Source organism: Oncorhynchus nerka, linkage group LG3, assembly GCF_034236695.1.
Source record: "Oncorhynchus nerka isolate Pitt River linkage group LG3, Oner_Uvic_2.0, whole genome shotgun sequence".
Lineage (NCBI taxonomy): Eukaryota > Metazoa > Chordata > Actinopteri > Salmoniformes > Salmonidae > Oncorhynchus > Oncorhynchus nerka.
This window is the reverse complement of record NC_088398.1, coordinates 35,576,792-35,603,070: the sequence shown is the minus strand read 5'-3', so window position 1 is coordinate 35,603,070 and position 26,279 is coordinate 35,576,792. Positions and strand designations below refer to the sequence as shown.

Sequence of the window (26,279 nt, the reverse complement as noted above, 5' to 3'; positions counted from 1 at the left end):
AGGTTCCTAGCCATGGACCCAAAATATTGATGATTTATTCTCCGAGCCACTTGGAGCACCTTGCCATAAGGCAAAAGTTATACCTATCATGCTGGAAAAGGCATTGTTCCTTACCAAACTGTTCCTGGATGGTTGGGAGAAGTTGCTCTCGGAGGATGTGTTGGTACCATTCTTTATTCATGGCTGTGTTCTTAGGAAAAATTGAGTGAGCCACTCCCTTGGCTGAGAAGCAACCCCACACACGAATGTTCTCGGGATGCTTTACTGTTGGTATGACAATGGACTGATGGTAGCGCTCACCTTGTCTTCTCCGGACAAGATTTTTTCCAGATGCCCCAAACATTCGGAAAGGGGATTCATCAGAGAAAATGACTTTATCCCAGTCCTCAGCAGTCCAATCCCTGTACCTTTTGCAGAATATCAGTCTGTCCCTGATGTTTTTCCTGGAGAGAAGTGGCTTTTTTGCTGCCCTTCTTGACACCAGGCCATCCTCAAAGTCTTCGCCTCACTGTGCGTGCAGATGCACTGACACCTGCCTGTTGCCATTCCTGAGCAAGTTCTGTACTGGTGGTGCCCCGATCCTGCAGCTAAATCAACTTTAGGAGACGGTCTTGGAGCTTGCTGGACTTTCTTGTGCGCCATGAACCCTTCTTCACAACAATTGAACCGCTCTCCTTGAAGTTCTTGATGATCCGATAAATGGTTGATTTAGGTGCAATCTTACTGGCAGCAATATCCTTGCCTGTGAAGCCCCTTTTGTGCAAAGGAATGATGACCGCACGTGTTTCATTGCAGGTAACCATGTTTGACAGAGGAAGAATAATGATTCCATGCACCACCCTCCTTTTGAAGCTTCCAGTCTGTTATTCGAACTCAATCAGCATGACAGAGGGATCCCCAGCCTTGTCCTCATCAACTCTCGCATTTGTGTTAACGAGAGAATCACTGACATGTCAGTTGGTCCTTTTGTGGCAGGGCTGAAATGCAGTGGAAATGTTTTGGGGGGATTAAGTTCAATTGCATGGCAAAGAAGGACTTTGCATTTAATTGCAATTCCATCTGATCACTCTTCATAACATTCTGGAGCATACGCAAATTGCCATCATACAAACTGATGCAGCAGACTTTGAAAATTAATATTTGTGTCATTCTCAACTTTTGTCCACAACTGTATAGTGTGTAACAGGATTTTCTCTCCCCCGTCTGTGCCTGTAGGAGCCCCCCTAAAGGTGTGTCCTCAGGGCTACTCATGCTGTACCCTGGAGATGGAGGAAAAGCTGAGCCAGCAGAGCCACTCAGACCTGAAGGCCCCCGTCTCCCAGCTCAACTCCAACCTACAGAGCACCTTCAAACAGAGGCACAGCCAATTTGATCGTAAGGGAGAGATCGAGACACATGCCCACACACACACACCTACCTTCCTACTGTATCAGTCCATTTATGTCCCACCTGCCTGTGCACTGGCTGCATGCAGCAAAGACACCAAGTCTACCTGTCTGTTGGCAATTCCACCTTTGTGTGTGTGTAAAAATCCTGATCGGGTTTCCACTGCCTGCCCTATTGTGGGTGACATGGGAACATGTGACAATGCTGAGTCACTGACGAATGGAAACGGGACAATTTTGTATTTATTATGGATACAAGGTAGCAGCTAATCTTCCTGGGGTCCAGCAAAATTAAGGTAGTTATACAATTTTAAAAACATTACAGTACATTCACAGATTTCACAACAGTGTGCCCTCAGGCCCCTACTCCATCTCTTCCACATATCTACAGTACAGAATCCATGTGTACTTTTGTGTGTAAGACTCCCGAGTGGCACAGCGATCTAAGACACTCTGTGCTAGAGGTGTCATTACAGGCCCTGGTTTGATTCCAGACTGTATCACAAGGGTTTAGGGTTTGGCCGGGGTAGGCCGTCATTGTAAATAAAAATGTGTTCTAGTTAAATGAAAAAAAAATATATATATATATATATATATATATATACAAATAAACTCAGCAAAAAAAGAAACGTCCTCTCACTGTCAACAGCGTTTATTTCCAGAAAACTTAGCTTAACCTGTAAATATTTGGATGAATATAAGATTTAACAACTGAGACATAAACTGAACAACTTCCACAGACCTGTGACTAACAGAAATTGAATGTGTCCCTGAACAAAGGGGGGGTCAAAATCAAAAGTAACAGTCAGTATCTGGTGTGATCACCAGCTGCATTAAGTACTGCAGTGCATCTCCTCCTCGTGGACTGCACCAGATTTGCCTGTTTTTGTTGTGAGATGTTACCCAACTCTTCCACCAAGGCACCTGCAAGTTCCCTGACATTTCTGGGGGGAATGGCCCTAGCCATCACCCTCCGATCCAGCAGGTCCCAGACGTGTTCAATGAGATTGAGATCTGGGCTCTTCGCTGGCCATGGCAGAACACTGACATTCCTGTCTTGCAGGAAATCATGCACAGAATGAGCAGTATGGCTGGTGCTATTGTCATGCTGGAGTGTCATATCAGGATGAGCCTGCAGGAAGGGTACCACATGAGGGAGGAGGATGTCTTCCCTGTAACGCACAGCATTGAGATTGCCTGCAATGACAACACACTCAGTCCCTCCACCTCCAAATCGATTCCGCTCCAGAGTACAGGCCTCAGTGTAACGCTCATTCCTTAGACGATAAACGCGAATCCGACCATCACCCCTGGTGAGACAACCGCAACTTGTCAATGAAGAGCAGTGTTTGCCTGTCCTGTCTGGTCCAGCGATGGTGGGTTTGTACCCATAGGCAACGTTGTTGCCGGTGATGTCTGGTGAGGACCTGCCTTACAACAGGCCTACAAGCCCTCAGTCCAGCCTCTCTCAGCCTATTGCGGAGAGTCTGTGCACTGATGGAGGGATTGTGCGTTCCTGGTGTAACTCGGGAAGTTGTTGTTGCCACCCTGTACTTGTCCCTCAGGTGTGATGTTCGGATGTACCGATCCTGTACAGGTGTTGTTACACGTGGTCTTCCACTGTGAGGGACGATCAGCTGTCTGTCCTGTCTCCCTGTAGTGCTGCCTTAGGCGACTCACAGTACGGACATTGCAATTTATTGCCTTGGCCACATCTGCAGTCTTCATGCCTCCTTGCAGCATGCCCAAGGCACGTTCACACAGATGAGCAGGGACCCTGGGCATCTTTCTTTTGGTGTTTTTCAGTCAGTAGAAAGGCCTCTTAGGACACTAAGTTTTCATAACTGTGGCCTTATTTGCCTACTGTCTGTAAGCTTTTAGTGTCTTAAAGAACTTTCTACAGGTGTATGTTAATTAATTGTTTATGGTTCATTGAACAAGCATGGGAAACAATGTTTAACCTCTCTGGGATATGTGGGACGCGTCCCACCTGGCCAAAAGCCAGGGAAAATGCAGAGCGCCAAATTCAAATAAAAATCAAACTTTCATTAAATCACACATGCAAGACAGCAAATTAAAGCTACACTTGTTGTGAATCCAGCAAACATGTCAGATTTCAAAAAGGCTTTTCGGTGAAAGCAAACGATGCTATTATTTGAGGATAGTACCTCCGTAATAAAAAAGAGAGAAACCATATTTCAACCCTGCAGGCGCGACACAAAACGCAGAAATAAAAATATTATTCATGCCTTACCTTTGACGAGCTTCTTTTGTTGGCACTCCAATATGTCCCATAAACATCACATATGGTCCTTTTTGTTAGATTAATTCCGTCGATATGTATCCAAAATGTCCATTTATTTGGCACGTTTGATCCAGAAAAGCACCGGTTCCAACTTGCTCAATGTGACTACAAAATATCTCAAAAGTTACCTGTAATCTTTGCTTTTGTAATACAACTTTAGGTATTTTTTTACGTAAATAATCGATCAAATTTAAGACGGGATGATCTGTGTTCAATACAGGAAGAAAACAAACTGAAGCTAGCTTTCTGTTTACGCGCCTCTACCTAACAGTACACTTCAAGTGACCCTCGTTCAAGATGGCTGTACTTCAATACACAAAGGAATAACCTCAACCAATTTCTAAAGACTGTTGACATCCAGTGGAAGCGATAGGAACTGCAAGAAGGTCCCTTAGAAATCTGGATTCCCAATGAAAACCCATTGAAAAGAGTGACCTAAAAAAAAAAAATTCTGAATGGTTAGTCCTCGGGGTTTCACCTGATAAATAAGTTATCTTATACTCACAGACATGATTCAAACAGTGTTTTCTATCCACATCTACTAATAATATGCATATCTTATCTTCTGGGGATGAGTAGCAGGCATTGAATTTGGGCATGCATTTCATCCGGACGTGGAAATACTGCCCCGTCACCAAGAAGTTAAAGATCTTTGAAGTTACTTTAATTTTTACGAATTATCTTTCAAAGACAGGGTCCCGAAAAAGGGACGTTTCTTTTTTTGCTGAGTTTATGTATGTGTATTTGTATGCATTCATGTTTAGATAGATAGATATATCTATCACAGAAATATACATATTTATATACACATACAGTGCCTTGCGAAAGTATTCGGCCCCCTTGAACTTTGCGACCTTTTGCCACATTTCAGGCTTCAAACATAAAGATATAAAACCCTATTTTTTTGTGAAGAATCAACAAGTGGGACACAATCATGAAGTGGAACGACATTTATTGGATATTTCAAACTTTTTTAACAAATCAAAAACTGAAAAATTGGGCGTGCAAAATTATTCAGCCCCCTTAAGTTAATACTTTGTAGCGCCACCTTTTGCTGCGATTACAGCTGTACGTCGCTTGGGGTATGTCTATCAGTTTTGCACATCGAGAGAATGACATTTTTTCCCATTCCTCCCTTGCAAAACAGCTCGAGCTCAGTAAGGTTGGACGGAGAGCATTTGTGAACAGCAGTTTACAGTTCTTTCCACAGATTCTCGATTGGATTCAGGTCTGGACTTTGACTTGGCCATTCTAACACCTGGATATGTTTATTTTTGAACCATTCCATTGTAGATTTTGCTTTATGTTTTGGATCATTGTCTTGTTGGAAGACAAATCTCCGTCCCAGTCTCAGGTCTTTTGCAGACTCCATCAGGTTTTCTTCCAGAATGGTCCTGTATTTGGCTCCATCCATCTTCCCATCAATTTTAACCATCTTCCCTGTCCCTGCTGAAGAAAAGCAGGCCCACACCATGATGCTGCCACCACCATGTTTGACAGTGGGGATGGTGTGTTCAGGGTGATGAGCTGTGTTGCTTTTACGCCAAACATAACGTTTTGCATTGTTGCCAAAAAGTTCAATTTTGGTTTCATCTGACCAGAGCACCTTCTTCCACATGTTTGGTGTGTCTCCCAGGTGGCTTGTGGCAAACTTTAAACGACACTTTTTATGGATATCTTTAAGAAATGGCTTTCTTCTTGCCACTCTTCCATAAAGGCCAGATTTGTGCAATATACGACTGATTGTTGTCCTATGGACAGAGTCTCCCACCTCAGCTGTAGATCTCTGCAGTTCATCCAGAGTGATCATGGGCCTCTTGGCTGCATCTCTGATCAGTCTTCTCCTTGTATGAGCTGAAAGTTTAGAGGGACGGCCAGGTCTTGGTAGATTTGCAGTGGTCTGATACTCCTTCCATTTCAATATTATCGCTTGCACAGTGCTCCTTGGGATGTTTAAAGCTTGGGAAATCTTTTTGTATCCAAATCCGGCTTTAAACTTCTTCACAACAGTATCTCGGACCTGCCTGGTGTGTTCCTTGTTCTTCATGATGCTCTCTGCGCTTTTAACGGACCTCTGAGACTATCACAGTGCAGGTGCATTTATACGGAGACTTGATTACACACAGGTGGATTGTATTTATCATCATTAGTCATTTAGGTCAACATTGGATCATTCAGAGATCCTCACTGAACTTCTGGAGAGAGTTTGCTGCACTGAAAGTAAAGGGGCTGAATAATTTTGCACGCCCAATTCTTCAGTTTTTGATTTGTTAAAAAAGTTTGAAATATCCAATAAATGTCGTTCCACTTCATGATTGTGTCCCACTTGTTGTTGATTCTTCACAAAAAAATACAGTTTTATATCTTTATGTTTGAAGCCTGAAATGTGGCAAAAGGTCGCAAAGTTCAAGGGGGCCGAATACTTTCGCAAGGCACTGTGTGTATATATATATATATACACAGTGCCTTGCAGTGCCTTGCGAATATATATATATATATATATATATATATATATATATATATAATGCAGAAATACACATTTATATATATATATATATATATATATATACAGTGCCTTAGACCTCTGTGTCCATGTGTTAACTCTTTAACTGTACTAGAATGCTTAAAAGGCCGCAAAACTGTTAAATATCGGTTGTTTTTTTTGGCAAGGAAAATATCGGATATCGGTATTGGCCAAAAATGTCATATCAGTAGTTCACACCCTCTTAGGCTTTAGCCCCACTCATCTTGTTTCGCTCTCGGAGTGCAGACTTGATGCTCTGGCCAATGATTTCTTTACCTCTTGATAACATGAAAACAGCCTAACCAGCTCTGCTGTGGCAACAATTTCATTACGCTGTTTTGCAGACATTTACTGACACCAGACATATTCAACCGGTGTTGAACACACATTATGTAACATTAGCTAACGAGCCAGCTAGCTAACGTTAGCTAGTTAACCTTTCTGGCGCAGGCGTTCTGCTAGCGACCCACCTCGACAATGTCCGAGTGCCAAATTCAAAATAAAATAAATGCAATTTTAAACATTCATGATAATACAAGTGTCATACATTATTCTTTAGCTTAGAATCTAGGTAATCTAACCGCATCGTCAGATTTCAAAAAGGCTTTGTGGCGAAAGCACAACATTCGATTATCTGAGGTCAGCGCCCCACAACAGCATATTATCCAAACAAGCACAGGCGTTACAAAATCTCATATAGTAACAAAATAAGTAACTTACCTTTGAAGATCTTCCTCTGATCACAATCGTCCCAGGAACAATGTCGTTTTTGTTCGATAAATTCCTTATTTATATCCCAAATATTCCATTTAGTAGACGTCATTGAGTTCAGTAATCCACCCGTTCAGAATACAGACAGAGGAGTTCCACAAGTTACCAGTAAAATGTGTCTATTTTCAATAGGAAAGGAAAATAACGCAGCTCGCTCCCTCGGTCATGTGCGCAATGAAACTCCCTGAGGATAAACAACTATTCCTCGTTGGATTTTCAGAAAACAAAGCCTGAAACATGTATAAAGACTGTTGACATCTAGTGGAAGCCATAGGAACTGCAATTTGGGAGGCGGATGTCTTTGTTTTCAATAGCTTAACCTTTGAATTGGCTGGCAGGTCAACAGAAAAAAGCTTGAATTTTTGCCTACCAAATCACATATGTTATACTCACAGACATGTTTTCTATCCAATACTACCATGCATATGCATATCCTAACTTCTGGGCCTGAGTAGCAGGTAGTTTACTTTGGGCACCTCAGTCATCCAAACTTCCGAATACTGCCCCCTATCCCTAACAAGTGTTAAACAACAATGAACGAAGTGCCAACAATGCCTAACATTAGGCTCTAACTAGAAAAGCAAACATCTCTGGGAAATGAATAATAACGTTCACTAGGGAGCCAACCAGCTAATGTTAGCTAGCTAACACTGAAACTTTTTGGTTAGCTCCTAGCACTGTGGTGTTTTTGGCACTGTTCATTGTTGTTTAACTGGCTAACATTAGCTGGCTGGCTCGTTAGCTAACGTTATGTGACGTGTGTGAACTTACTTTGTTTACCAAACTAGGTTCATTGTTTGCCTACCTAGCTAGCTATGTCTTACGCTTAAGTGTGTGGTTAGCTAGCTAGTTAATGTTAGCTGGCTGGCTCCCTAGCTGACGTTATTATTTGTATCCCAGAGCCGTTTGCTTTTCTATTTAGAGCCTAATGTTAGCTAGCTAACATTGAACCTGGTTGGTTAGCTCCCAGGACTGTGGCATTGTTGGCACTGTTCATTTGTTGTTTAACTAGATAACGTTAGCTGACTGGCTCGTTAGCTAACGTTACCTGATGTGTGTACAACAACCGTTGAATATGGCTGTGTCATTAAACTTCTGCAAAAAAGCATAATGAAATTGTTGCCAGCAGAGCTGGTTAGACTGTTTTCATGTTATCCATAAGTAAACAAATCATCGGCCGGAGCCTCAAGTGTGCGCTCTGAACGCTCCGAAAGCGAAACGAGATGGGTGGGGCTAAAGCTTAAGATGGTGTGAACAAAAGAGCTCTTCACTAGATACCAAAACATTCAAATGCGTTTTTCTCACAAGTGAGTTTACAAGTTTATCAACATTCAAAGCAGAATTACTTTCCCCATTGTTCCTCAAATGCAGTGTATGATATACCATTTTGTAGCCTCTACTTTTATCCAATGTAAGATATTATTGCTTTAGAAGACCAAATCCAGGTGGGGAGTCACATATGGCATTTTGAAATCTGCAATAAATTCATTTTGTACTTTATTTTAACCCGTTTTTCCTATGCTGTTACAGTAAATATATCCAAATCAATGAAAGGGCATGCTAATTTAAAAGATGGCTTGTCATTATTAGCCTGGTTCTTTATGGAATACAGGCACGTTATGGGACACAGGCCGGGTCATGACCCATTATAATTGTTTGTATATAAAAAATGGTGCGACCACAAAATGTGCCGGTGCCATGAACTGAAAAGGCTGGTGCCGTGAACTGAAAAGGCTGGTGCCGTGAACTGAAAAGGCTGGTGCCGTGAACTGAAAAGGCTGGTGCCGTGAACTGAAAAGGCTGGTGCCGTGAACTGAAAAGGCTGGTGCCGTGAACTGAAAAGGCTGGTGCCGTGAACTGAAAAGGCTGGTGCCGTGAACTGAAAAGGCTGGTGCCGTGAACTGAAAAGGCTGGTGCCGTGAACTGAAAAGGCTGGTGCCGTGAACTGAGGCGTGAACCGAAAAGGCTGGTGCCGTGAACCGAAAAGGCTGGTGCCGTGAACCGAAAAAGTTGGTGTAGAAACCTGCTCTCCCTTTTGTCCTTTGTTATGACTCATTGCTAGCACTCTTTCTCTTCCCTTCATTTGTTGTACTGCTGCCCTTTCGCTCTCGTATGTTCTTTATCTGGGTGTGCAGGTTGGCTTGTCTCTCAGAACGGTTAGATGTGGGATACCTTTACAAAAGCCATGCTGTGCTATCCTCCACCTGAGCCATTAGACCACTCTCTCACTGGATAGTGACCAGCTCCGGTTGCTCTCTCCCATTATTTCACCAATTCTCACATTGAGACGACCAGAAGCAGCTATTTCCTATGAACAGATCTGCCAAAGGAAAGGTCTGAGGCTCATTGTATTTACAGTGGCTGAAGGTAATGATGATGTGACAGTGGCTAATGGCTCATCTGTTGCTGGGCACGTTAAATACACACACAGCCTTGTGTATGCATAGACACACATACACATACTAACGAAATTGGGATCGTTAATAAAAACATAAAGGGAAAAATAACAATTAAACAAATAGCTGACGCAACAATGCTGTAACCGGAGCGCTCTCTCACCTCCCGCTCGCTCGCTCCTTGCTCGCTCTCTCTCCCTCACCCTCTCCCTAACTCGCTCTCTCGCTCTTCCCCCTCCCTCCCCACTCCTTCTCTTGATATCTCTTCCCCTCCCTCTCTCCCACGCTCACTCTTTATCCCACGCTCCCTCTCCCCCTCTCTTTTCTCTCCCCATGCAAAGACTAATTGGCACAAATAGGGTGCAATTACTGCCTGGGCTGGGACATGGATTAGTGGGGTGGAAGGTAAGGTGTGATGTCCAGTTGTCTTTATAGGTTGAAGGGGAGGGAGGCTTGCAAAGGGGATTGGTCAGCTCCTCTGTTGAGGTGATGAATTGGGCCCAACATCAGTGTTTCATACTTCAGGGACAGCAGGAGGAACATATGGAAATAGCAACAAAGCAAGTCACTGAGGAATAAGAAAGCCTAACTTCACAGAGGAAGGACAACATTCTTCCAAGCTCTCTTTGTCTAACAAGATTCTTGCTGTCAGGATCTACAGTCAGATTCTCAAACAAACATACACACATATAGGCTAAGTGTCTATACTGCCTCATACGTCCTTAGTGTTTCCCTACACACTATGCTCTCTCTCCTGTAACCTTTCACCTACATTTTCCTTAACCAGTCGCTGAGCAGCAGGGATGTTTTTTGATGGAAATGTGTGGAGTGTGTGTAAGCTGCTCCATGGCCTAGCTGACTGCTGGCTGTTGTCATAAACCGTTTTCAATGACGAAGCAAGACGCCTGTGTAATGCTGCTTTCATACTAGAGGCCTTGACTTCAGCCTGAGAACCACTCCACTCTAATCGAAGTTACAACTAGAAGGGAGTTTTGTGCTACTTTGTGGTACTCTATTCCTCAGTAGCATATACATCTTGGCCAGGGAGAATCTATTGGCTGTGAAGTGGTGGTACTGGTACCCCTTGTATATTGCCAAGTTATTGTTACTCATTGTGTCTTTTAATACATTCTAAACTATATTCATTTGGGGACAGGTCCAAACACATGAAACATTCATGGACATTTAGCTAGCTTGCTTGCTGTTGCTTACTAGCTAGCTTGCTACTTTTTCCTGTGATATAAACATTGGGTTGTTATTTTACCTGAAATGCACAAGTTACTTTTTTTCTGTGTCTTTGTAGAATTTGGACCTATTTTGAGTCACACAAAATTGTGTGTCCTCTACTCCAAAAATGTATCCACAGATAAAAGGGTTAGTTAGTTTCTAGTAATCTCCAGTCTAATTCTTCTGTGGACTTTTGATAGAGAAATTCTAAATTACTCTATGCTTTAATTGCCAAAACTAATTTCACACTTTTGTCTCCACTCAGTAACTTATCTACCCACTATGTTATCTTTGCTCGTCCTGGCCCCCCTTCTATAGCTTCTCTGTTCTCCAACCTTCAAGGTCTCTGCAGTGCGGGGGAGGGCTCCTCTGTATGTTTCTCATGTTTTCCAAATTTGAACTACATGTCCCTTACTATTTGGCTCCATCCAAACCCATGGACCCTCTTTTAGAAAAAAAAAACATATCTATGAGCGGCTTTTCTCCAAATTCCTTAATCAATCTATCTTAATCCTAACAATAATCCTAACTCCTCATAGATGTCCTATATTCCTGTTAAATATGATACGATTTAAAAACTTATAATCTAATAAATGCTAATCATATTAAAAATCCTTCCTACACTAACAAGCCCTCTCCTTGGGGACCCTCAGTATTCTATCTGACAATAACATGGATTTAATGTGTTGCAAAGTGTGGAATAAAACTTTGGTCCTGTAAAACAGAGTAAAGCAGAACAAAGCATTCTTATAACCCATCTGGTCCTCTCAGCTATTCTTATCCAGCACCAGGTGGGCACCATGCCACCCTTCACGACAGGGAGAACAAACATACATGGGTCATCCTCAGTCAGTCTTATCCTCCCCTCAAAGCATGCTTCACCTCAGCCTCTCCAACTGGAGCATCAAGCTAAGGCATCATGCCCGAAGCCTTCACCACATCTGTAACAGACTTCTTAAAACACGGTATGATGCAAGCAGCACATCACATCAATAACAAATAATACAAGAATTAGGGTCAGAAATCCAGTAACCACCATACCAGTATACATACCAAACCAGGCTCTCAACCAGGTGGACTGTCAGACTCCTCTACCCCTGCTATGGTCCTCATCTCAGCAGATAGTGCATCAAGCCCATTTAAGGCCCTTAGATATACTACCATCTGGACTGGTGTTATTAGGGATATACGTACAACATTGTTCGCCGAACATCTTGCAGGCTCCCCCCTGACTAGCAAGAAGCATATCCTAAGCAAGTCTATTCTGTATAAGACAGCCACAATTTGTCCCCACCATCAAAACCAGTCTCCGTGCCTAATTGATCAATAGCTGAATAGTCTAACATTAATTACCTGAATGGGATTTTTAGCACAGTGGTGGCAGGTTCGGTCCCGGGGTGGTAGAGGAGTGTGTCTGGCCCCTGGCTCGTCTGAGACCTCTGTTTTTGGCAGTACCTTAATAGAAAACACACCCACCGTGTCTGTCCCGGTCCTTTGTAGTCCGGGGGTGTAAGTGCCTGCATCAGAGAGCTTAATAGTTTTGATGGTTAGTAGGAGTTCATCACCTTTACAAAGTTCAACAGTACTCCCAGGTTTCCCCCATATCATGGAAAACCTATCCACCTTTGTGGGATTCCCTATGCCATAAGGATATCCTCTTCTCCAGTCCCAGAACTGTCCCAAGTTGGTTATCATGTAATCCCCATACGGACACCCTCCCCCATTACACAGGTAATGTCCCCCGTCTTTTGACACTCCTGTACACGGGTGTTAAAATCAAATAAAAATACCTCAATTTCTTCCCTGCCCTGTTGGCTCAAAATATGTTATCTTCCCCTATTTATTCACAATGATGAACATGACTTTCTCTCTGTTACAATACAAACTTCCTAATAGCCCATTCAAAAAAACCTCACAGCTAATGTTATAAGACAGAATCCTGAACCACTTTCTCATTTGCGGTTCAAACAGTAATTCTAAACCCTCAACCAAAACTGCTTCATTTCTAATGAATTTACCTTAACACTAGTAACTCAATATGACTCCATTCATTATACAAATGACTCTCCCCTGGGGCTGATCAGACCTCAGAAGCCAGTCATGATAAGGTCAAAAGGTCATACCATATTAGACATAAAGATCCCTTTTATCCTTACAATAGAAATAGTCACCTGTATAATTCAAACCCATAAAAAAAAACATCTCATAAGGTTCCATATGTGAGCGTGCCTCTTTAAAATCTCCTTGCACTAAAACAAATCGTTCTAACAGTTGTTTTATATATATATAATTTGCAGACCTTTTTCAATTTGGTTGTTTAAAGCTGCTCTCTCCCCCAAAATTATAATCCCAGGAGGCCTCTAAAAGTGACACCACATCCCTAACTATCATTCACTAATGCTACCTCGAATCAGAAACTCAATAAGTGAACTATAACTAATTCCCCTTTGACTCAAATCATTAATCATAAGTTTTAAACATCGTCTTACGGATATGTTTACTTAAATGACCATGCTACCTTTAGATACAATTAACCCGATAACATTATTATCCAATGCATTACTTTTTCTCTCTGCCGCAAATGTCGTATATTTCACAGTGTAAGGAATCCGTAATTTAATCCCGGATATTTAATAAATATGCATTCGCATTTCTCTCATGGCTCCTTTAATTTGCTTATTTTGGTTAACTCTCATCCGTTCCGGAACAAAGAGTTCTACCTAAATCCGCCAGAACACACTGTTCAACTAAGTTAAATCAAACCCTAAAATAACTATAACCAATAAACAAATAAACAAAACACTTTTATCTCAACTTCTGAAAGGTTACTCGAAACCCCGATGCACACACTAACAGCCATACCTTTTGCTCCCTTATCACCAGCCCCTGGTGACAAAAAGTGTCTCGCTAGTGACGTCATCATCAAGCGCTCAATCTGCCAATTCGTAGCGACTTCAAATGAATTGTAAATAATTCTTGTTCGATTAACCAAACCTAATTTTTCACATCTGTTCAAATCCTGAATTATAATTTACCACCCCAACCAACATCTCTAAATTCGCCAATTTTATAAAAGCTTTTCGATGGGCATAAATCATAATTGTCTCTTTGTTATCATTTAGAATCCATTTTGCTCTAAATACCTGTCTCGTCTTTGACTTAGTATTTTAATTACAACTCTATTCCCAATACGTTATTCACTTGTCTAATTACAACTCAGACCAGCATTAGCGAGTGCTCGCCTTAAAAATGCCTTGTCTCTGGGAACAGGGAAATCCCCTTAACCCAAACATTTACTCCTACAATGACACCCAATAATTCTTATGATCCCTTCGCGTCGTTCGTTTTAAATCTCTTGATGTATCCTGTAACTTATTTTTCTCTCTTCGAATTGTCGTCCCACTATATTTTTTCCCACTGTCATACACTCAAACCACTGTGATTACCGTGCACTGTCCCTTTAAGATAAGACTTTTCATTTGTTCCCCGCAACGAGAACGGAAATCAGATCATTTTTAGAATACGTTACTTTTTGTTCAAATTCACTGGTGTTACCTTAACCAAAAATCAATAATCAGAAAAACAATCACAACTTCTTACGATTAAACTATTCTTACCTAATTTATAGTCCAAAGCGTTGCACTATATAGCCCCATTGAGTGTCTAGCAATTCCTTTGCTTGGCTGTAGACACAAATCTGCCCGCCTTTGCAAAATATATATTCCCTATTCAGATTGAGTTCAGTTTTAAATTCTAATCATCAGAGTAAACTCAACCGAATTTCTCAATTTACTATACCCTAACATTAAACGTACCATGTTTTTGTGTTAAACTTCTCATGTCAATTGATTCATAATTAGCCATAACGTCCAGGCAGGCTGGAATTGTATTGTATCTCTCCGGTATCCCCTCCATTTAACTTTAGGTAACTCTCTTCTATGATACATCTATTTAATTACGACTCTCATCTCAATACATTATTCCACCAGATCATTTTGGGCGAAATAGCGTTTTACATCGAAATTGCCTCGCCATTATTTTTAATGACTTCTTTTATCAATTCTATCTAGAACACATAATATCCGTTCCGTTATATCTTTTGCAAACACTGGCGACCGTATTTTTCAGGCAAAACATGCAAGTAGGTCAATTACGATCTAAAATCAATTTTAGTTAAACGGGAACCGAACCGTTGGCGAGACTGCCGCGCTCACCACTCCCCCACTAGTACAATGGAATTGACTGAGACTCTCCGCAAATATACCCATTTTTACAGTTATCTGAAGTTGTTACTCCGACATCTAGACAACAGAAAATAGCCCAAATTTAAACGCCCAAAGTTTTCCCTCAGTTTCCTTTCTTTACTCGATTGTCGCCTCTGACTTCCCCACAGTTAAATTACAAAATGTTGACGATTTTTTTCGTGGGGTGCTACACTCCCGGGCGAAATGTCCAATTTTGTTACAATTAAAACATCTTGTATTTTTCTTTTGACTCACCTTGTTCATTTTTCTCGACTTGGGTTGCTCCAGCAGCCGTATTCTTATAATCACAAATTCTTCGACTGGATTATCTCCGCATTGTTGGTATAATCGAGGAAGATATAGTTTGTTACCCTCACGCCCACCCAATTGGTTAACTTCTCTATCTGCGGGAACAGTGAGTAGTGTCTCTCGAACCTTGTTAAATTGAATCTCTTTTTCGGCGCGTCCCATTCTCTTTTTTGCTGCCGATAGCCAAACTCCGGCTGTGTATAACCCTTGTTTATCCTGCTTTTTCACATTATTACCACATTCCTTATGTATTTGTTTTATAAGCGATTCCAGCTTTTCTACATTTAGGCGGCCATCAAAATCGTATTTTTTTCTCCATCTTAGACCGAAATCGATGTTTCTCCTGTCTCTCTGTTCCATGTATCGCTCGTCTCCCGTTAGTTCCGGAGCTTTCTTTGAAGCCTTTCTATATAATTTTAAATTCTATGTGCGTGCAGTTCTATAAATTTGTAATTTACCGTTACTTAGTTACTTCTAGTTACTATTCTGCTAGCCTATGTGTGTGTCCCTTTAAAAATAATCAGTATGTATTTTCCATCTCGGTCGGGTGCGTTTCTCATGATTTAAGTCTAGCTCTTTTATGGAAATCTTACCAATAGCTTTGACTTTTGAATCAGATTTTTAGGTCTAACCTAACAACTATAAGCCCAGGGTTTGTAAGGCCCTAGTTAAAATCTTATTTTCCGGTTGTGTCAGTAAAGAACTCTAATAATCGTTATCTCACGCCGCTAATTGTTAGATTTCCCTCTCGCATTAGATTTAAGTTACACTCTCCTCCTTATTCGGCTAAACAATCCTTCCTTTTCTGTCTTAATCTCTCATGATTAAGTTTAGCTCTTTTATGGAAATCCTCATCTACTAAAGTCTGACATTAAATCTCACCCGTATACAATACATTACTGTTCCTTTAGGACTTTTACTAAGATTGTCGCTCCAAATCAGCCTACTTGTAGGGTTGACCGAAGACAAATAGACCGAGTCTCAAAAGTCTCCGTCCACTCGTCGTTCAATCTGATATTAGTTTTCACCCGTATATAGCGATCACTGCAGTAATATATAGTAATCCCTATTCCTATAGGACTTTGAACTATAATATCGCCCCAAATATAGCTTAATCTGTAGAGTTGATTGAAAATGACCAACGGAAAAGCAACTCAGTTGTTCCCCATAATCTACAAGATCTTTATATCTATGGGGTCACTTGTTCCGTCTTTCCGCTGGATACATTGTTCAATCTGACATTTAACTCACCCGTATACAGTAATCATCGTTCATTTAAAAATAATCCGTATGTATTTTCCATCCTGTGAACCGCGTCCATAGAAGACTTTTGATCGGACATCACATTTTCCCCATAGGATATTCCTTCTGGGACTTTCAACGTAAAATGTCTCAAATCTTACTTCTCTAGACTAAGTTGACCTCTCCTGTGAACCACGTCTATAGAAGACTTTTGATCGGACATCCAATTTCACTTTCAACGTAAAATGTCTCAAATCTCACTACTCTAGACTAATCACTTATCTTTTGATATTAATTTCTTTCAGCATTGTACAGGTTCATTTATTCTGTTCGCCTAGAATTACCCTGCCTTCTCACCAAGCCTAATTTATCCTCACCTGTTTTAAACATATCTATCTGCTACTTTCCACAGTCAGACTACTTCCCATATACAGATAGACTATTAGGTAAAAACTTTATTTAGGTATGTTTATTGAATTATTGGCCATCCTATTTGTACGGAACAAGCGTCCTAATTCTCCAATGCGTACTATATCACTCCTTAATAATCCTTGGCTTGCAAAACCAGGCCGTATTAAGCTCTAGTTTATTTGTTGGTAGCGCACTTTACCTCAGGTCAATTTCGGACCTGCTTTCATTTTATCGATATCTTGGTTAATACCCCCGGTAGAAACCCATTTTATTTGTTCGGAATATTCAAGCACCTATTATTGGTCAAATTCAACTCCTTCATAACATTTTAATCAATAAATATCCTAAATAATCCCTCCCAAATTCGAGAATAAAGGCTACTTTACCTGCTGCCGACTGGGATAAGCATTGTTCGTTTGAATCTAGTCACCCTCTCTGTCCTCTGTGATAATACGCAGGCCTGTTTCAATTTTAACCTCAATTCAGAGGTCAGGTCTTTAGTAAAACGAGTCAAAACTCGTCCGTGCACGATTTTCCAGCGTACTACCTACAGGCACAGAGAGGGATTTTTTAGATCCAGCTCTTCGAAAGACCAAATTGATAGAGAAATTCTAAATTACTCTATGCTTTAATTGCCAAAACTAATTTCACACTCGTTTCTATTCATTAATGAGGTGTAAGTTCATTAATTATGCATGAAGTAGATCGAGACCAGTCTTAAAAGCCAGGTAAAGAGCGTTTAATTCCAGAGAGTACTAAATGCTTACACACATTACCACAGGTTATAAACTGAAAATGACGTCAGCGTTTTCCAAACGTTCCGTTTCACAAACAGAGGGCCCTTCTAATTCTCAAGCCTCCGCGTTATCAGCACGAAGTCAAGGCCAGTCAGCATAAATCAACATTCCCGACCATTTTGGAGATGGCCCGTTCCCACCACCTGGAGATTTGTACAACTGAATGAACTAAGTAACAGACCTTCATTGTTACTAAACTTCCTGACTACATTATATACAATTGTGAAAGGGAGCAAGAGGGACAGTACATTATAGCATTTGGACTAGTCAGTTTCTGATTGGAATGTATACATAATTATTCATTTCAACCATATTTTCCTCTATCAACTTTATATGGCAGTTGGCAACCAACTATGACTGGAGTGTGGACCTCCAGTTTCTTTCAATCACCCATGTGATTGAGTATATGCTCCTAAAAACCAATGAGGAGATGGGAGAGGCGGAACTTGCAGCACATCAAAAATAGAACCAAGTTCAATTTTAATGCCTGGCTACGCAGATGCTCGTTGAGACGCGGGAGCAGTTTGGATGAAATTATTGAATAAAATGTATGTGTACATTTATTTTGCAACGCTGGCGGTGTGGTCAGCATGTTAGTCCACACCTGCTGTTTACGAAGCATGTGACTAATAAAATGTAGATTTGACTTGGCTGCATAGTACGGCTGCATAGAATGGAGGAGGTGTAAAAAGACAACTGATAGGGCCTGTCCTACCCTCTACCAACTCCTCCACCTCCCATCATGTCTTCTTTCACAGACTTTAAATTTGTGGCAGAATAACCTTCTTTTGTTTTAATCTCTGTCAATTGAGCTTGGTGCCCTCTCTCTTCTCTTTGTGTGGGGGTGTGTGGCCATGCTGGGAGGTGAGGATAACAGTGTTTCTGGTATCCTTAGAGACACAGCAGGGATTTGGAGTAAAAAAAACAAGCTCTCAATTTAAACGGCACCAAGCCACCTCACCCTGTTTATCTTTTTAGTGTGCCAGAATTTTGGTGGAATTGACAGCGCCGAATCAAATCACATTTTATTTATCACGTGCACCGAATACAATAGGTGTAGACCTTACAGTGAAATGCTTACTTACAAGCCTTTAACCAACAATGCAGTTTAGTGATGCACCGATGACATTCTTGTCCGATATCTGATATTTTCCTTGCCAAAAAAACGATTCCGATATCCGATATTTAACATTTTAACGACCTTTTAAGGATTCTAGTACAGTTAAATAGTTAGACCACTGCGTCCATGTGTGTGTGTTAAGGCATTGCATCTCAGTGCAAGAGACGTCACTGCAGTCCCTGGTTTGAATCCAGGCTGTATCACATCCGGCCGTGAAAAGGAGTCCCATAGGGCGGCGCACAATTGGCCCAGCGTCGTCCGGGTTTGGCTGGCATAGGCTGTCATTGTAAATAAGATTTTGTTCTTAACTAACTTGCCTAGTTAAATAAAGGTTATACACACACACACACACACACACACACAATGACCAAAAAGTTATTTTGTTGGCATTTACATGTCCCCATTACCGGTAAAACATCATCAAAATCTATTTCTTTCACTTACTTGCTGTTTCGTTTCATTCTCAACCAGGATTGCTACGGAACGCCGTTTGGGTCTTTGCGTGTCAAGAAAGATACATGTCAAATAACACTTTGATGTGTCAAATAAGTTTGTTGACCAATCAGGACCTGAATATGACTGCTTGTCACATAATAATTGAATGATTTCATATTTTTTTTTACATAGTGTAATCAATGTGTAATAACTTACTCGTATTTCATGTCACAACGATTCATCGATACGTATGCTATGATGCTGGTAGTTGCTAACTCATGGAGGCAAACAATGTTCTTCCCTAAAAACATAGCAAAACGACAACCTATTTCAGTAGCTACAGTTCGTTAGCTAACTGTATAGCTAGGTGTCATCATCTAAAATAACCCTAATTTATAAGACAGTTCTTATTTGGTGGTCGGACCCATCTGTGAAGCTAGCCACAATAAGGATAAACCACAATAGTGGACTTTGCAGTTAGCCTTCAAATTAAAAGTATGTCATTGACAGTGACGCAAATGAATACAAATAGTATAATTATGCCGTAATTGAGTAATCATGCTAAACGGGGTTGGATTGTTGTTATTTAAAATCAACAAAAGACTATAATTTGTTAATTTGACAAGATGTTGAAATCACACTAGATGTATTATACTTTAGCATTGCATTGGGGGCATACTTATTTCACTGTACAGCCTTACCTATGGATTGTGGATCAGTCTACTCAGTGACATATACACATACGTGTGTATATATATACAGTGGGGCAAAAAAAGTATTTAGTCAGCCACCAATTGTGCAAGTTCTCCCACTTAAAAAGATGAGGCCTGTAATTTTCATCATAGGTACACTTCAACTATGACAGACAAAATGAGAAAAAAAAATCCAGAAAATCACATTGTAGGATTTTTTATGAATTTATTTGCAAATTATGGTGGAAAATAAGTATTTTGTCACCTACAAACAAGCTAGATTTCTGGCTCTCACAGACCTGTAACTTCTTTTAAGAGGCTCCTCTGTCCTCCACCCGTTACCTGTATTAATGGCACCTGTTTGAACTTGTTATCAGTATAAAAGACACCTGTTCACAACCTCAAACAGTCACACTCCAAACTCCACTATGGCCAAGACCAAAGAGCTGTCAAAGGACACCAGAAACAAAATTGTAGACCTGCACCAGGCTGGGAAGACTGAATCTGCAATAGGCAAGCAGCTCGGTTTGAAGAAATCAACTGTGGGAGCAATTATTAGGAAATGGAAGACATACAAGACCACTGATAATCTCCCTTGATCTGGGGTTCCACGCAAGATCTCATCCGTGGGGTCAAAATGATCACAAGAACGGTGAGCAAAAATCCCAGAACCACACGGGGGGACCTAGTGAATGACCTGCAGAGAGCTGTGACCAAAGTAACAAAGCCTTCCATCAGTAACACACTACGCTGCCAGGGACTCAAATCCTGCAGTGCCAGACGTGTCCCCCTGCTTAAGCCAGTACATGTCCAGGCCCGTCTGAAGTTTGCTAGAGAGCATTTGGATGATCCAGAAGAAGATTGGGAGAAAGTCATATGCTCAGATGAAACCAAAATATAACTTTTTGGTAAAACCTCAACTCGTCATGTTTGGAGGACAAAGAATGCTGAGTTGCATCCAAAGAACACCATACCTACTGTGAAGCATGGTGGTGGAAACATCATGCTTTGGGGCTGTTTTTCTGCAAAGGTACCAGGACGACTGATCCGTGTAAAGGAAAGAATGAATGGGGCCATGTATCGTGAGATTTTGAGTGAAAACCTCCTTCCATCAGCAAGGGCATTGAAGATGAAACGTGGCTGGGTCTTTCAGCATGACAATGATCCCAAACACACCGCCCGGGCAACGAAGGAGTGGCTTCGTAAGAAGCATTTCAAGGTCCTGGAGTGGCCTAGCCAGTCTCCAGACCTGAACCCAATAGAAAATCTTTGGAGGGAGCTGATAGTCCGTGTATGTATATATATATGGATATTACAAGAAAAGGTAAAAAATAACAAATAATTAAAGACCAGCAGTAAAGTAACAGTTGGGAGGTTATATACAGGGGGTAACTGTACAGAGTCGGTGTGCTGTTTTGGGTCACAGGTTAGTCGAGGTAATTTAGGTAATATGTACATGTAGGTAAAGTTAGTGACTATGTATAGATAATAACCAGAGAGTAGCATCAGCATAAAAGAGGGGGGAGGACAATGCAAACCGTCTGGGTAGCCATTTGATGAGCTTTTCAGGAGCCTTATGGTTTGTGAAGCTGTAGAAGTTAAGAAGCCTTTTGGACCTAGACTTGGCGTACGGTAGCAGAGAGAACAGTCTATGATTTGGGTGGCTGGAGTCTTTGACAACTTTTAAGGCCTTCCTCTGACACCACCCTGACATAGAGGTCCTGGATGGCTGGAAGCTTCACCCCAGTGATTTACTGGGCCGTACGCACTACCCTCTGTAGTTCCTTGCAGTCGGAGGCCGAGGTGTTGCCATACTACCAGGCAGTGATGCAACCAGTCAGGATGGTCTTGATGGTGCAGCTGTAGAACTTTTTGAGGATCCGAGGACCTATGCCAAATCTTTTGAGGGGAAATAGGCTTTGTCGTGCACCCTTCTTGGACCATGATAGTTCATTGGTGATGTGGACACTAAGGAACCTGAAGCTCTCAACCTGCTTCGCTACAGCCCTGTAGATGAGAATGGGATGTGCTCGGCCCTCCTTTTCCTGTTGTCCACAATCATCTCCTTTATCTTGATCATGTTGAGGGAGAGGTTCTTATCCTGGCACCACACTGCCAGGTCTCCTTCCTATGGGCTGTCTCATCGTTGACGGTGATCAGGCCTACCACTGTTGTGTCATCGGAAAACTTATTGATGGTGTTGTAGTCGTGAGTGAACAGGGAGTACAGGAGGGGACTGAGCACGCACCCCTGGGTGGCCCCCGTGTTGAGGATCAGCGTGGCGGATGTGTTGTTACCTACCCTTACCACATGGGGGCGGCCCGTCAGGAAGTCCAGGATCCAGTGGCAGAGGGAAGGGTTTAGTCCCAGGGTCATTAGCTTCATGATGAGCTTTGAGGGCACTATGGTGTTGAACGCTGTGCTGTAGTCAATGAATAGCATTCTCACATAGGTGTTCCTTTTGTCCAGCTGGGAAAGGGCAGTGTGGAGTGCAATAGAGATTGCATCATCTGTGGATCTGTTGGGGCGGTATGCAAATTGGAGCGGGTTTAGGGTTTCTGGGATAATGGTGTTGTGAGCCATGACCAGCCTTTCAAAGCACTAAATGGCTACAGACGTGAGTGTTCCAGGCAGGTTACCTTAGTGTTCTTGGGCACAGGGAGTACGGTAGTCTGCTTGAAACATGTAGGTATTACAGACTCAGAAGGTTGATCATGGCAGTGAATACACTTGCCAGTTGGTTAGCGCATGCTCTGCGTACACGTCCTGGTAATCTGTCTGGCCCTGCGGCCTTGTGAATGTTGACCTGTTTAAAGGCCCTACTCAAATCGGCTACAGAGAGCGTGATCACACAGTCGTCCAGAACAGCTGATGCTCTCATTCATACTTTTGTGTTGCTTACCTCAAAGCAAGCATAGAAATCATTTAGCTCGTCTGGTAGGCTCTTGTCACGGGGCAGCTTGCGGCTGTGCTTCTCTTTGTAGTCTGTAATAGTTTGCAATCCCTGCCACATCCAACAAGCGTCGGATCCAGTGTAGTACGATTCTATCTTAGTCCTGTATTGATGCTTTGCCTGTTTGATGGTTCTGGTTGGGATATGTACGTACAGTCAGTGTGGGGACAGAGTCATCGATTCGCTGTGATTAGAAAAATTACATTTACCTGATTTGTTTGATATTAATAGTTAGCAATTAATACTTAACAAATAGTAGGACATTTCTGTAATGTTTAATTCTGTGTTTCTGTAAAGGTATGGTTTCCACTCTAGCTTTGTGCATGCAGTTAGTCTGCTATGCCTTGATGATAAAAACCTAAATGCTGGCATTCCATAGACCAGATTTGGTGTGTGTGACTGAGATAGAGAGAGCCTGGAAGAGTTTAGAACAATGCCTCATTTATCTCATCTTCCTAGCATCTGGGAAACTAAGCTGGGTTTGAAGTAAAACAATATCCCGTGCAAATAAGCAGGAGATAGACCAAGGTGTTTTATGGGAAGATTGGAACCAGGCAGACTAAGCGTTTTTAGGTCATATATAACATCTGTTTTTTCGTTAAGCATTCGGCAAAACACTTCCGAGTGTGGGGTCGAAGGTTTCGTTTATTGCAATAATTCATTATTGCAATGACTGTTTGAAGAAATGACCAAATTTCTTTCAGTACTGAATACTGAATTTTTGGTGACATGGTGGTAATCTGCAACTTCACCTGTTGACCTCTCCTGAAGATCTGGGTAAACTGTGCACAGGGGTCAGAAATTGGGATCTCAGGGTAAACCATGCTTATTATTGAGCAGCTGAACCCGCCTATGATCTGAGAGGTAGCGGGCACAGGTGGATACCAGATCTCGGACAGAGTACTGAGAGAGGTCGGCTTGGACAATCTATCAATAGGTGATGAGGGCCACAGCTGAGGTAACTAGCAGGACTGAGTTGAGTTGATAAGTGTTATTAAGTGAGGTATCCTTGGGCATAATTGTTAATTAGCCAGTTGCGGGCAACCAAAAGTCCAGATCCGTGGTACTGAGTTGATCACAGTAGGACTGGTGAGGTTATTGTGGAGTGAAGGACTAGAGTGTGGGTAATCTTGCGAGAACTCTGCTTGGTGAAGCTCAAATTATAACGTGTAATATTTGATAAATGAGGTAATCAGGTATTCCCAGGGTTACTATTGATGAAGCCAGTGACTGATGTGGTGTACTACTCCATGTCATTGGAAGAATCCCAGAACATATTCCAGTCTGTGCTAGCAAAACAGTCCTGTAGCTTCGCATCTGCGTCATCTCACCACTTCTTTGTTGACACGGGAGTCACGGGTGATTCCTGCTTTAATTTTTGCTTGTAATCAGGAATCAGGAGGATAGAATTGTGGTCAGATTTGCCAAATGGTGGGAGAGCTTTGTACACATCTCTGTGTATGGAGTAAAGGTGGTCTAGAGTTGTTTTTTTTCCCTCTGGTCGCACATTTAACATGCTGGTAGAAATGAGGTAAAACCGATTTGTTTCCCTGAATTAAAGGAGCCCGCCTCTGAATGAGCGTTTTCCTGTTTGCTTTTGACCGTATACAGCTCATTGAGTGCGGACTTGGTGTCAGCATCAGTTTGTGGTGGTAAATAGACAGCTATGAAAAATATAGATGAAAACTCTCTTGGTAAATAGTGTGGTCTACAGCTTATCATGGGATACTTTACCTCAGGCGAGCAAAACCTTGAGACTTCCTTACTATTAGATTTTGTGCACCAGCTGTTGTTTACAAATATACACCGACAGCCACCCCTTGTCTTAACGGAGGCGGCTGTTTTATCTTGCCGATGCAAAGTAAAACCTGCCAGCTGTGTGTTATTCAGGTCGTTGTTCAGCCATGACTCGGTGAAACATAAGATATTCGTTTTTAATGTCCCATTGGTAGGATATATGTGATCATAGTTTGTCTGTTTTGTTATCCAATGATTGTACGTTGGCTAATAGTTGACTGATGGTAAAGGAAGATTACCCACTCGCCGTCGGATCCTTACAAGGCACCCCAACCTACTTCCCAGATATGTCTCTTTCTCCTGAGAATGACGGGGATGAAGGCCTTGTCGGGTGTCTGAAATTCTTCGCATCTGACTCGTTAAAGATAAAAATCTTCTTCCAGTACGAGGTGAGTAATCGATATCCTGATATCTAGAAGCTCTTTTCGGTCATAAGAGAGAGTGGCAGAAACTTTATGTACCAAATAAGTTTTAAATAACTTGAAAAAACACCCAACAGCACAATTGGTTAGGAGACCGTAAAACGGCAGCCATCTCCTCTGGCGCCATTGTTAACCTCTTAAGTCGACCCTCTACTTTTTTGAACATTCTGTTAAAAATCGCGCAACATTTCAGCGCCCTGCTACTCATGCCAGGAATATAGTATATGCATTTGCTTAGTCTGTGTGGATAGAAAACACTCAGACGTTTATAAAACTGGTTAAATCACTGCTGTGGCTTTACCAGAACGGCATTTACATCGAAAAGCACAGGAAAAACTGATCACTGAAAATGGGAAAATATATCCATGCGCTACTTGAACCCATTGATAAAGGTGAACCACAATTAATTGACTGAGGTTGCAGTACCTACAGCTTCCACACGGTGTCTAGAGACTTGTCATTTCCCTTCGAGTTTTTTCTTGGTCAAACACATGCAGGGCACCGTATCTCCTTAGGTCTAGGACCGGATATTTTCGTTGAGTTTCTAGCCGGACATTTTTCCAGACGGACAGCTAATGATCTTTACATCGCCTCCTGATGAATTTTATCGCTTATTAACGTTTACTAATACCTAAAGTTGCATTACAAACGTATTTCGAAGTGTTTTGTGAAAGTTTATCGTCGACTTTTTGAATTTTAAAAAATTACGTTACGTTTTGAAACTATGTTTTTTTCGTTTATCACACAGTCTACATATAACGATATCTAGGCTTTATATGGACCGATTTAATCGAAATAAAGACCCAAATAGTGTTTATGGGACATCTAGGAGTGCCAACAAAGAAGATGGTGAAAGGTAATGAATGTTTTCTATTTTATTGTGCGGTTTGTGTAACGCCAAAATGCTAATTATTTTGTTTACGTCCCCTGTGGGTCTTTTTGGGTGTTACATGCTATCAGATAATAGCTTCTCATGCTTTCGCCGAAAAGCATTTTAAAAATCTGACTTGTTGCCTGGATTCACAACGAGTGTAGCTTTAATTCGATACCCTGCATGTGTATTTTAATGAACTTTTGAGTTTTAACTAATACTATTAGCATTTAGCGTAGCGCATTTGCATTTCCAGAGCTCTAGTTGGGACGCAAGCGTCCCGAGTAGAAGCAACAGGTTTTAAGTGTGTGTGTGCGTGTATGTGTTCTGGTGCCTGAGTTCAGGAGTGTTTGGTGACTCCCTAAGAGATAGCAGAAG

General features: G+C 41.6%; 1 protein-coding gene across 4 annotated transcripts in view; it reads left to right on the top strand.

Annotated features, from left to right (window-relative positions):
• Positions 1–26,279, top strand: part of LOC115107372 (glypican-4-like) — a 105,797-nt gene that overhangs the window by 61,711 nt on the left and 17,807 nt on the right. For 3 of the 4 annotated variants that reach the window (XM_029630778.2, XM_029630769.2, XM_065011525.1), the window contains one exon: positions 1,216–1,374. The exons of the other annotated variant lie outside the window; for it this stretch is intronic. In XM_029630778.2, coding sequence (XP_029486638.1) covers positions 1,216–1,374 — 159 coding nt within the window. The remainder of the gene's footprint in view (positions 1–1,215; positions 1,375–26,279) is intronic. 4 annotated transcript variants of the gene reach the window in all.